Source organism: Cynocephalus volans, chromosome 11, assembly GCF_027409185.1.
Source record: "Cynocephalus volans isolate mCynVol1 chromosome 11, mCynVol1.pri, whole genome shotgun sequence".
Classification (NCBI taxonomy): domain Eukaryota; kingdom Metazoa; phylum Chordata; class Mammalia; order Dermoptera; family Cynocephalidae; genus Cynocephalus; species Cynocephalus volans.
Genome location: NC_084470.1, coordinates 119,504,846 through 119,516,365, shown reverse-complemented (window position 1 = coordinate 119,516,365; position 11,520 = coordinate 119,504,846). Strand labels below are relative to the sequence as shown.

At 46.6% G+C, this 11,520-nt stretch overlaps 1 protein-coding gene across 1 annotated transcript; it reads left to right on the top strand.

Moving 5' to 3' along the window:
- The first annotated feature begins 2,184 nt into the window (after positions 1 to 2,184).
- Positions 2,185 to 5,961, top strand: RHEX (regulator of hemoglobinization and erythroid cell expansion). Its single transcript, XM_063113658.1, has 5 exons — positions 2,185 to 2,195; positions 2,436 to 2,536; positions 3,675 to 3,818; positions 5,162 to 5,232; positions 5,764 to 5,961. The coding sequence occupies exons 1-5, from the start codon at positions 2,185 to 2,187 to the stop codon at positions 5,959 to 5,961; spliced, it is 525 nt and encodes a 174-aa protein (XP_062969728.1).
- The last annotated feature ends 5,559 nt before the right edge of the window (positions 5,962 to 11,520 follow it).

The following is an 11,520-nucleotide window of genomic DNA, read 5'->3' as shown; positions in this document are numbered from 1 at the left end:
GATAGATTATTTGCCCCATTTTAAGATATAGAAACTGAGGCACTGAGTTCAATAACTCTAATCTAGAAGGGGACAGACCTAGGATCCGTACGTACTCCTGTCTGACTTCTATGCTGTATACTGCTTTGATTGACACAGCTGCTGTGTTTCATCTGGCTAGTAAGATGCTCATGATACAGGCATGATTTTTGAATGAAGAGCCAAAATAAGATACTGGTTTTAAAATAATGGAAGGAACATTTATTGAATGCAGGATTCTCAACTGGGAGAAATACCTCCTACTCAGAGGGCATTTGGGGGTCATTTCTGGTCATTTTGGTTGTTACATTGACCTGTTACATTGGTGGGCTTCCAAGGTGCTCCATGTCCTGCAGTGTGTGAAAGTTCTAGACAACATGGACTTGTCTGGCCCCAAACGTCAGATACTACTGAGAAACATTGGTAAAGTGGAACAGTAATAATTTAAAATGATGCTATAAAACTCAGGGGTGGCAAACACAAATGCCCTTGGGATCAGTCAGGACCTAAAGAGAACATGGCCCATTTTAGAGCATCCACATTCAAATCTTTAAAGCATAGCATCAAACAAAAATCACCTAGGTGCTGGATTTGGCCAGTGGGTCCTCAGACTGCAGCATTTCAATGAAGGTTTTTCTGCTCTGGAAACATGTACAATACATTAAGTGAAAAAAAAAATGCTACTAATCTGTATGATCCCATGTTCTAAAAATATTGTATATGTGTATATACATGTTTGCACACACACACATATACAGAGTGTGTATATCTATGAAAATGTTTGGAAAATACAGCATTATTAGCGATAGTCAGCCTAGAGCACCAGAACTTGCTCTTCCTATCTACTTGTAACTTTGTACCCATTGATCCACCTCTTACCCTCTCCTCTACCCCTCTTCTTTCCTTTCCTGGCCTTTGCTCTGGAACCATTACTCTACTCTCTACTTCTACGAGAACCACTTTTTTTTTTTTTAAGGTTCCACTTATGAATGAGATCATGCAGTATTTGTCTTTCTGTGCCTGCTTACTTCACTTAACAGGGTGGTCTTCAGTTCCATCCATGTTGATGCAAATGACAGGAGTTTGGTTTTTATATACAGCTGAGTAGTATTCCATTGTGTATGTATACCACAGTTTTTTGGATTTTTATTTTTATCCATTCATCTGTTGATGGGCATTTAGGCTCATTCTATCTCTTGGCTGTTGTGAATAGTGCTGCAATGAACGTGGGAGTGTAGGTGTCTCCTTGACACACTGATTTCATTTCCTTTGGATACATACCCAGTAGTGAGATTCTTGGGTCATAAGATAGTTCAATTTTTAGTTTTTTGAGGAAACTTCATACTGTTTTCCATAATGGTTGTATTCCATAATGGCTGTATTAATTTACATTCCCACTAACAATGTATGAGAGTTCCTTTTTCTCTGCGTTCTTGCCAGCATTTGCATAAACTGATTTTTAAAATAAATAAGTATATTCATGAGGATGTAACAGCAACTGCAGCCCAGTGAAGCTGTGTGGTATGTGTGTGTGTGTGGTAGGGGGGTGGTGCATGTGTGTGTGCATTTAATATTTGAACTTCAAAGAATCTTTACCAGTGTATTTGCTGAAGTAGGACTTCTTCGTGCTTCCAGCAGTTGGTTAAGGATCTCCTGGAGCAGAGAGGAATGGTTGAGGGTGAAGGTTTTGGACGTAGAGCTCAAATCCAGGCCTGGCCATCTGCCAGCACTGTGACCTCAGGTGTCACTCACTTCTCTGAACCTCACGTTGCTTGTTACAAAAGGAGGGTGATTATGTCTGGCTCATAGAATTGTTCGGTGAATTGGGTAAGATGGTGGGTGTGCCAGGGGCTCAACCCTGTGAGTGCCCACTGGCCAGTAGGTACTAATATTGTTACTGCCTATTTTACAGATTTAAAACTGACAACTGGAGAGAGGAAAGCAAATGACCCCTAAGTCTCAGAGTTTGCCTGAGGGGAATTTGGGCATAGAACCCAGGAGTCCCGACCAGCTGCCTTGCCTCCTACAGGTCTCCAAGAGGATCCTACCAGCTGCTCTGCTTGGAGTCAAGGCACCCAGCGTGGTTCCTCCCAGGTCTCTTCCTGCTGTCCCCAAAAGAGCCTGAGCCCCACTTATAACTAGCAGCTGCTCAGCAAGAAACTCAACATGCTGACAGAGTGAGTGGGCCCAAGAAGAGCTGGAGCAGGGTTCCAAGCAGGCCAGCTGTGTGGCTGGCTTCCAAGCGTGCACACCACCCTTCCTGGGTACCCCAGCCTTATTGTTCAAAGAGGCAAAGGGACCTGCCCTGAGACACACAGCAATGCCAGCTGTCTGCCTCTGACTGGCACAGACATAGACTTGCAATTGTACTAACATCTCTGCAATCTCTGACTTTGGCTCCTCTCGTTTCCCAACAGTGACATGAAGCTCTGGCATGGCTTAGTGATTGCAGCAGTCTCCCTCTTCCTGCAGGCCTGCATCCTCACAGCCATCAGTTGCTTGCTCAGCAGGCACATGGGTAACTGGCTTAGCATCCTCTTCCCTCCTAGTCACCCTCAGAGGTCATTCCCAAGCCTACAACAGAACGAGACCCCTTTGGAGCCCCTGATTATCGCTGGAAAACCTACCTGAGGACCCGCTGGCCAGACCTCTCTCTCCCCAGCCAGCCTGTAACTGGGTAACCTCCACTCTGACCTTCCCCACTTCCCTACTCTGACCGCACCTTTTACCCGATTTCTGGTTGGGAATGACTGCCCAGGGTCCTTCTGCTACCCAGACCTCTGCCTAGAGACAAGTTTCAACCCTGCTTGTGAGGAAAGACTCGTTTAACACGGGCCTCGTTAATTTTCCTTTTTCACTGCCAAGGACTGAACATGAGGAAATGGCCTCAAATTGAAACAAAAGGAAATATGGTCAGAATTAGAAATTAGTTTAAATTATTGAACTGATTTACCATAGAAGGCAGAGAAGCTCCATCCTGGGAGGTTATTACAATCAGGGAAAATAAATAATGCTGCTTGAAGATTTTTCCAGTAAATGAAGTGTAGCCTTCTCTATTCATTCATTCATTCTTCTATTCATCCATTTGACAGATATTTACTGAGCACCTAGGTACTGTCTAGACCCAGTCTATACAACAGGGAGCAAAACAAAAACTCCTGCCCTATGGAGTTTCCATGCCATGGGACAACAAGCAAGCTGAACAAGTAAAACATATGTGTGTTAATTACAATCAGTGCCAGGGAGGAAAGAAGAAGTGAGGCGAGGAGATGTGGATTGAGGTGACTAGTGTGCCTGAGATGCTGACATGTGAGTACAGACCTGCAGGAAGTGAGGAGTGAGCCGCACCTGCAAAGGCCTGGACATGGGAGCACATTGGGCACAAAGCAGGAAGAGCTAAGAGGGAGAGGCAGGAGAAAGGCCAGGGAGGACGGAGGAGCGAGGCCACGGAGGCTGCAGAGGTTGTGGTTTTGGCTTTTACCCCACGTGAGGTGAGGAGCCACTGTGAGGTTTTGAGCAGAACAGTGTGAGATCCCAAGGGAGCCCTCTGAACTCTGTGCCCTGTCAAGCGCAGTGTTCAGAAGGTGCTTGCTTCCAGAGAGACCACGCCTAACCCAGGCAGCCTTCACTTTCGACTTGTGCCCTCTCCCCTCCAGCCCACCAGAGTGAACGGATACTGAAAGAGGCCAGGCTCCAGGCCCCCAGGCCCAGCCCTGCCCACGATCGCCCACCTGCTGCCAAGGAGCTGAAGGAGACTCGGGCAGAGAGAGGCACCCCTGTGCCTGATCCCCAGTACAGGCGTGAGTGAAGGGTGGGGGAGTGCTTGTCGTGAACTTACTTTGCTCTGTCTGGGCACCTGGTGAGCCTCCCCACAGTGGCTCAAGTCCCTGCCGGCCCAAACCTCTAGCCTGAGGATTCCTCACACCCACTTCAGTGCAGGCCTCCCCAGCTGCCTTCTTCTGAAAGTTCTTACTATCATGTGGGGAGACCCCACTGGGTTTGTGTGGGTCTAAGTTCTTTTCTGGGTTGGGTCATATGCAAATGATTGCTGGGCGGTTTGGGGACTGTCTGTTCCTCCCTGTAGTACTCTGGCATCTTTTCCTCTTTTTGGCTAACTAACAGTGGAGCTAAGATCTCAACCGCCTCTGCCTTCCTCCAGCTATGGCTGCTGCTGTGCATCGTGCCATTTGGCCAGGGTCACTAGCTCAGAGGGATCCTCCACCTTCTTGGATCTGCCTGGGTATCTGGTGTTTGAATAGATATGAGTCTTGGTGATGATTCAAATCTCTATCCCCCTCCTGCAAGCGAACCACCAGGAACACCATTCTCTTGTTTTTTATCTCAGGGCTCTGGAGACCCAATAGTCACTATTCACACAGGAGAAATTGCTGCTTTGGCAGTAAGACAACTCTCTGCTGGGGGCTCACTGACCAGAAATGGCACTCTTTCCATTGGTTTATCTCTTGATTGGTTTGAGTGTTTTCTGTCCTTCTGATTTTGTCTTTTCAGTTGAGATGAGGCTGCAGTGCCCATGGGAACCATGGGATGCTGCTGCTGTACCCTCAGTGTTTGGGCAGAGCAGGAGAGCCACCGACCTCACCCTGATCCCTGGCCCCAAAGCTGCACCAGTGGCTGGCCAGAGTCATAGACTGGCTGGCTGGCAGGGACCTCGGAGATCATAGCTCAACCCTTGTGTTTTACAGAAGACAAAACCAGGGCACAAAAATATATGTGGCCTGCCTAGAGTGAGTGACAGCCTTAGACTAGAACCTGTGCCCATGACTTGTGAGGCCAGAGCTGTTTGTGTTTGGCCACACTGTCTCAGTGTCCCTGCTGATGTCTCTTTCTGGCAGACTGTCCTTCCCAAGCACGGGCAAGCCTAGTGTACTTTTATTCATTTTAGCTGGAGCTGCATGGAGCAGCAGTGTGTGGGCTCTGGGTCACATTCCTGTCCATTTTTGGAAGCCCTCTCTCACCACCCTTTATCTGTTCTATTTCTCCTTCTTTCTTTTTTTGTGGGCTCTGCATCTTCCCTTCCTCTTTGCCTTGCTGGCTTGGTCTCATGCTCCCTTCCATTTTCTCTATCTTCTCTTAACACCCTCCGGCTTGCTTTGGAAGAGGAAATGTTTCTATTTCTCCCCAGATGACAGCGACACATCCTCAGATAGCTCGGACAGCTCAGATAGCTGCAGCAGCTCACCTCCCACCTGCCAGGTAATGGACACTGCTAGTGATCCGAACCCTCCACATGCAGTCAACCCTGAGACCTCAGGCCACCCCCGGCTATGTAGGTGGGAGCAGGAAAAGAGGGCTTCTCGGGTCATTACAGCACCCTTAGGTGAGTGGGGAGGTCAGGCTGCCATGCACAGCCGCCTTCAGCATGGGTCATCCACACAAAGTGGGTCTGAGCAGACTATAAATATGAAAGTGCTAATGGGAAGCCCCTTCTCCTCACGCCCCGTCACTGGGCCAAAATCCGCTCTGAGTCCTGACTTCACTCGGATTGTGTCTCTGCATCTTCTCTTCCTGTTGACTGCCACCTGCTCTTCCTTCTGCCCAACCCCTGCAGACAGGTGGAACAAAGCCATTGGCAGCCGTCTGCACTGCCCTGGCCCTGCTCTCAGACATGGCCACCTGGTCCCAGGTCCTTTCCTACCAAGCTTTGGGCAATCCTCTTTGAGTCAGTGGTCAGGACTCCAAACATGGTAAGGATCTTGACCCACATGTCTCTGCTTTTGTCCTCAGGCCACCAAGGATGTGAATTATACAGAAATGGTCTTTTCAGCCCCCGGAGGACTAAAAAATGAATCTGCCCCAGACTATGAGAACATAAAGGAAACCACAGATTATGTCAATGTCAATCCAGAAAGCCACAGTGTCAATTTCTGGACTTCTGTGAACTCTGCTTCTGAGACAGTGGAATACAGTCAAGTGGCTGTGTGATTTCTAGATTTCTTAATGCCATGCAGTTCTCTATAGATTTTTGCATTTATTTTGTAGGGAAGTTCATCTTTTTTTAAACAAAGCATGGGGGAAAAATAGGCTTATGTTTCAGCAAGAAAGATTCAGATCAGATTAGGTTAGAAAGAACTTCCAGGTAAAGTATGAAAACACTCGAGTACATCAGTAGAAGAAGTGGTGGTCTCTCTTCATGGAAAATTTTTAAAAGATTTTAATCAGCTATAATAATAGAGTTTTGCTTGACAATCTTATGGTTAAATGACTTCTCTTTGATCTCTTTAATTATTGGCAATAAACAACTTCCTTAAAAGTTTTAAATAAAATTGCCACAACCAGTTCCTCTTTTCCTCTTGCCTAATCTTCCATGTTGTCCCTTTTCTCATTTATGTATTTTGCTGAGTAGTCCTGCTCTGCCCTCAGAACTTTAAATTGTTCATTTAGAAAGCTCACCATCAATCATCCTTTGAATTTGCTGTTTCTTATAAGCAAAAGATGACAAGTAGAATCCTGGTAAATACCAACCAGCATAACAGTCTGTTATTCCAAGGAAAATCTTCCAAGATTCAATGCAATAAAATTCAATATCCATTCCTGGTTTTTTTCCAAATAGGAATAAAAGGACACTTTCTTAACTTAATTAAGAATAGCTTATCTCAAATAGCAGATTACATGATATGTGACTGTAAGGTCCTAGACAAGGTCCTACTAAGTGAGAAACAAAGACTGTCCTCAAACCTGCCATTTCCTTTGTTAGCTAACATTGCTCTAAGAGTTTTAATCAGGGCAATAAAACAATTAACAAAAATAAGATATCCTCGCTCTAGAAAATCTCAGAGAATTAACTTAAACTGCTTACAACTGATAACATACAATAACCAGTGACTAGATATACAATATACAAGTATTTTTTCCAACAGCTAATGAAGACATGAAATTTTAAAAAATTTGTTCACAATAGCTAAACAAACATGCCCCCAAAATTGAAACCCTAAGAATGCTCCTAGCCAAGTTCAAACGCCAGATGAGTGGCATTCAGGTCTGGGAGACAGCTCATTAACTGCGCTCCATCTGCCGGCTGTCAATGGCCCTCCTAGCTCTGGTGTTGAGAGCAGCTGGCTGGTTTTCATCTTCCCAGATTCCTCTTCCCCAAGATGATCTGAAGAGATGGTACCGGTTTAGGATTCTGGGCCTGGAAAATTTGCTGGTCTCTTTGTCCCTTCACCTTTTAGCTAGCATTGGTGGTCCTCTCCTTAGAAAGCTTTTCTTAATGGGGAAAAAGAGAGTCTACTGATTGGAGAGGCAGAATGAAGAAAAACACCGCCAATAATAACAACACTGTTCTTGCATCAAGAAACGAAACTACTTCTTACTGATATCTTTTACAAAGGAAAAAAAAAAAAATTCATGATTGTACTAAAGAGGTTCAGGCAAGTTAAGTGCACCCGAGAGAGACGGCAGGGACACTGCCGAGACAGTGCCCACGCCAGCAGAGGGGACAACTAGGGCAGCACAGAGTGCCTGCTTTCTGCAGAATTCTGCAACAGGCCCTGGGCGTTGAGAGGAGATATAAATAAAAAGACTTGATCACCTGGTAACATCAGAGTGGGAGCAAGGCATCTATGACCTACTTGTGGGGACAGGAAAGAGCTGGAGAACATGTACAAAACAACATGTAACGGAGGGGAATTAACACAGAGCAGTGAAACCAGAGCCTATCACTGTTTACACAGATCTGGGGAAAAGAGTGTTAGGATCAGGTAGACGTAATCAGAGAAAACATTCCAGAGAGAGGTGATTTCTAACCTCAGTTTAGAAAGAAGTGAAAAAAATCGGTTGATGCCGAAGGCAAAGGAACAGGTCTGACCTGGTGCAGGCTCTTAATAAATGCTGAGGGACTGATGACCTGAGCTGAACTGTGTGGGGGCAATGTCTGTGCTTGAGCTCAGAATCTGCCCTGATACTCTGGAGCATGGAGTTGAGGTCTGGGAGACCAGAGACCAGAGGCTGCACAATGCCACAGACCATCTGATTAAGAGCTATAATAACTCTTCTTCAAAAGTGTAACATTTTATAGTTAATATAAGCCCCCACCCTGATTGTCTATAAGGTGAAGTCATTCTTGGAGAGTACTGTTTGAGAAGAGATTTGAAAGTGTGACTACACCTAGTGATTTATAGAGTTTTGAACTTTAATGGCACAGAAGACTCTCCTGATTGCCTGGAGGAAGAGGAAGGGGAAGGCTGATTTCATCTTCTAAGGAGTTTGAACCAATAAGCTGATGATTGAGGCCATCTGACAATTTGAAATAACCCTCAAAGTCATTGCAAGCCATGTTGCTAGAAATAAAATGGCCTATTATTTGTGATATTTCCATGAACTTAGAGGGTCAGCTGCCTAAATCTGTACAGTTACCTGTGTGAGTAATCACCGTATAAGGGGCATAGTTTCCAGTTCAAGGAAGTCACATTCTCCCATGTCATATGTCGTTGTTACCTCCAGGGGACGATCATGCTGCTCCATACTGGGTTCCTGCATGGTTGAGAACTGGATAAAAATCTCTCCAAAATTATCTGATAATAAGATACAGAGAAACTGATTCGTTATTGGCAACCAGCAGATAGTTGATTATGTTCTAACAGTGAGCTGGAAATATAGGCCACAGTAGAGTGCAATAAATGTGACCTGTCTTTAATGAATTCTTACTCTAAAAAAAAGCATCTAAATGCCCACCATGAGAACTGCAGCAAAATTCCGTGAGTGTCTTATTAGCCAACCAGACCAAGAGGTATTTTAGGCTTCGCATCAGTGGGGTTGTTGCTTCTGGGATCAGGACAGATTACTGGGCTCAGAGGGCTCTCAAGAGGCCTCCTGACCCCAGCCCCCCAGCCTCTAAACCAGAACACAGTAAAGTAACTCTAGCTGTTCTGGTTTTTGGAGGTTCCACTGGCTCCCACAAAGACTTGCTCATGTGGCCCCTGCCTTTCAGGCAGGAATTCCTGTGCTCAGCCCCTCATTCTGTAGTAGAAACATCTTGTTCTTTGCCCTTGCCAAATACATCTTCCAGGGGTAAGAGAGAAAGAAACATGTGTCCAGGTGTCTCAGGAGAATTGGGTCAAATGAGGGGTGAAAATTCTTTAGAACCTTAGGAGAAAATCCCACATGGCATTCAAGCTGAGAGGCTAGGCGAGTTTCCCAGCATGCTCCTGTGGGTCATTACTGCCTCAGCCTGTTCAGGAAAGGTGAGGCGTGTACACTGGGCCTCAGCAATCTTTGGCCTAAGAAAGGGTCTCATCAGGAGCTGCTCAGCCCAGTCCAGCCCAGGCCAGGCTCACAGTGTGGGCACTTGCAGCTCCACACTGCCACCATGTGGCTTCAGGGAAAGCTTCAGGACAGTCTTTGCTTTCCCTGCTTAAGCTGGGTGTGGGGACTCCAGGTAGGCCATCCCCAGCCCTACCGCCTCACTCAAGGAGATTACATTTTTATTTTATCTTGCGCACCCCATGATCATTTCCTCTAGGAAACAAGGATGCCCAGAAATTTCCTGGATATTAAGGAGTTTTATCGGTCAATCATGTCTCTGGGCTTCTGACCCAGGAGTGAACTGCTGCCGCCTGGGCTGAGTCTGTATCCCTTTGATAGATAAAGGACCTATTTACATACAAAACACAGACCTGGTCATCTGGAAAACTACTGGCCTATACCAAACAACATAAAAAGCCATCTTGAGAAATCCCCACAGGCAACTGATTAACCCCCTCCTGCCATCCTCTCTGCTCTGCCTGTCCCTTGTCTCCTGCTCTGCATCGGTGGGGACTGAAGTACTGAATTTCACAGAGTCAACAGGATTGCATAAATGTTTTACACAAGTGCCCAGCCCAGAGGCAGACTTGTTCAGTTCCTCCTGGGGTTAGCTGTCAGAAATGAGATTGACCCCAGAGATCACTGAGCCTCCTCCTTGCTTTCCACAGGAGCCCACCTCCGTGAACCCTATCCAAGGCGCTTCTGCTGGCCCAGACTGTCCATGAGAGCCTCCTACAGGTCCTGAAAAAGCTGCCATTCATAGATCCAGACACGATCCCACCATTTCCTTCAGGAGCTTCCTGAAATAGGCTCCCGAGTCCCGAGGCCCAGTGTCCAGTTGTTCCCCATTGGTCTTATGATAGGACAGAACCTGCTTTCTGGAAAAAATCAAGTGCAGCCTTTCCATGGAAGGAAAAGTGAGGGCCCCAAAGCCACCACCACAAGTAAACTTCTTTTGTGCAATGCAAAATAGAAAATACAATAAGTGGTGGGGGTGGGGGGAGGCTATAGAAGGCAAATTTAGACAAGTGAGGTGCTTCAGTCACCCTTGACAGCAAGCCTCTTTTCCTCTCTGAACTATCACCCATTCACTCTGGAAGTCACCCACCAGATGCAATCTGGAGCCAGGTCATCTTATCCTCTGCAACATTAGTGGAGTGTTCTATAGTCCACAGTCTTATAAATCCCTCCCAACAAAGCGGACATTGCTGTTTCTATCGAATAGATGAGGAAAGTATTGCTCAGAGAGGCTGGATAAGTTGCTCAAATTCATAAGAGTACAAAAGGAGTGAGATCAGGACTCCAACCCAGGTCTTTGGCATACACAGCTGGTGTCGTTCTACCTCCCAGTCATCATGATGAACAAAGATGTACTTAATAACAACCTACTATAGGTGCTAGAGTCAGGAACTGTGGTCTGAAGACAGGGGGCATCGGGTGGGGGTGGGCAGCAGCTTATGGAAGCAAGGAAAGGAGCAACTTCAACAGCTCTGGCTGGCATGGGAGATTCCTAAGGCCAGCTCCACGGGGCGTGGACAGGGAAGAGGTGATTGGATGTCAGGGACTGACACAGGCAACAGAACCCAGTGAAGGGGAGACTGTGGGTCCTCCTGTCTGCCGTGAGCCCTGGTCCCATTCGGGCCTGTGTCCCACTCTCCGGTTCTCTAGCACTGCAGGGCTGGGATGCTTTGCTCACATACAACACTCAGTGAGGCTCTTATCTCTTATGGAAGCCTAAGGAGGCTTATTAGGGCTGAGTGGCCTCCTAACGAAGTGTAACTGCAAAGCCACAATCATTCTCAAAGCTTCCCTAGGAGTGGGGGACAGAGAGTGAAGCTGTTCCCTAGAGCTTTCCTCGGGAGCTCTGAATTAAATTAGTAACTCCTCATAGCACAGAGCTCATGAGTTTACAAACCACTTTTCCATCCACAGTCCTATTTGACCCTCAAGTGAGATAGCAAGGATTAGCCAGCATTCCACTGACGTTGGCCGTGGGTAGTGGCAGAAGCAGGACTCAGCTCTCTTGACTTTTCTGCTGATGTTCCTTTCACCATCAAGGCTGTCTCTTACATCAGAAGCAGAATTGGGGTAGGGAAGCTACCTCGTGATACAAGTCCTGCTGGAAATAATGGGAGGACTAGGGCAAAGCCCCAGAGTCTACCTTGCCCTGCTGTCTCTCCCAGCTTTGGAGGAGGATTCAGCGTCACAGAACTGAGGACAAAAGTGGACAGTCCAGCCATC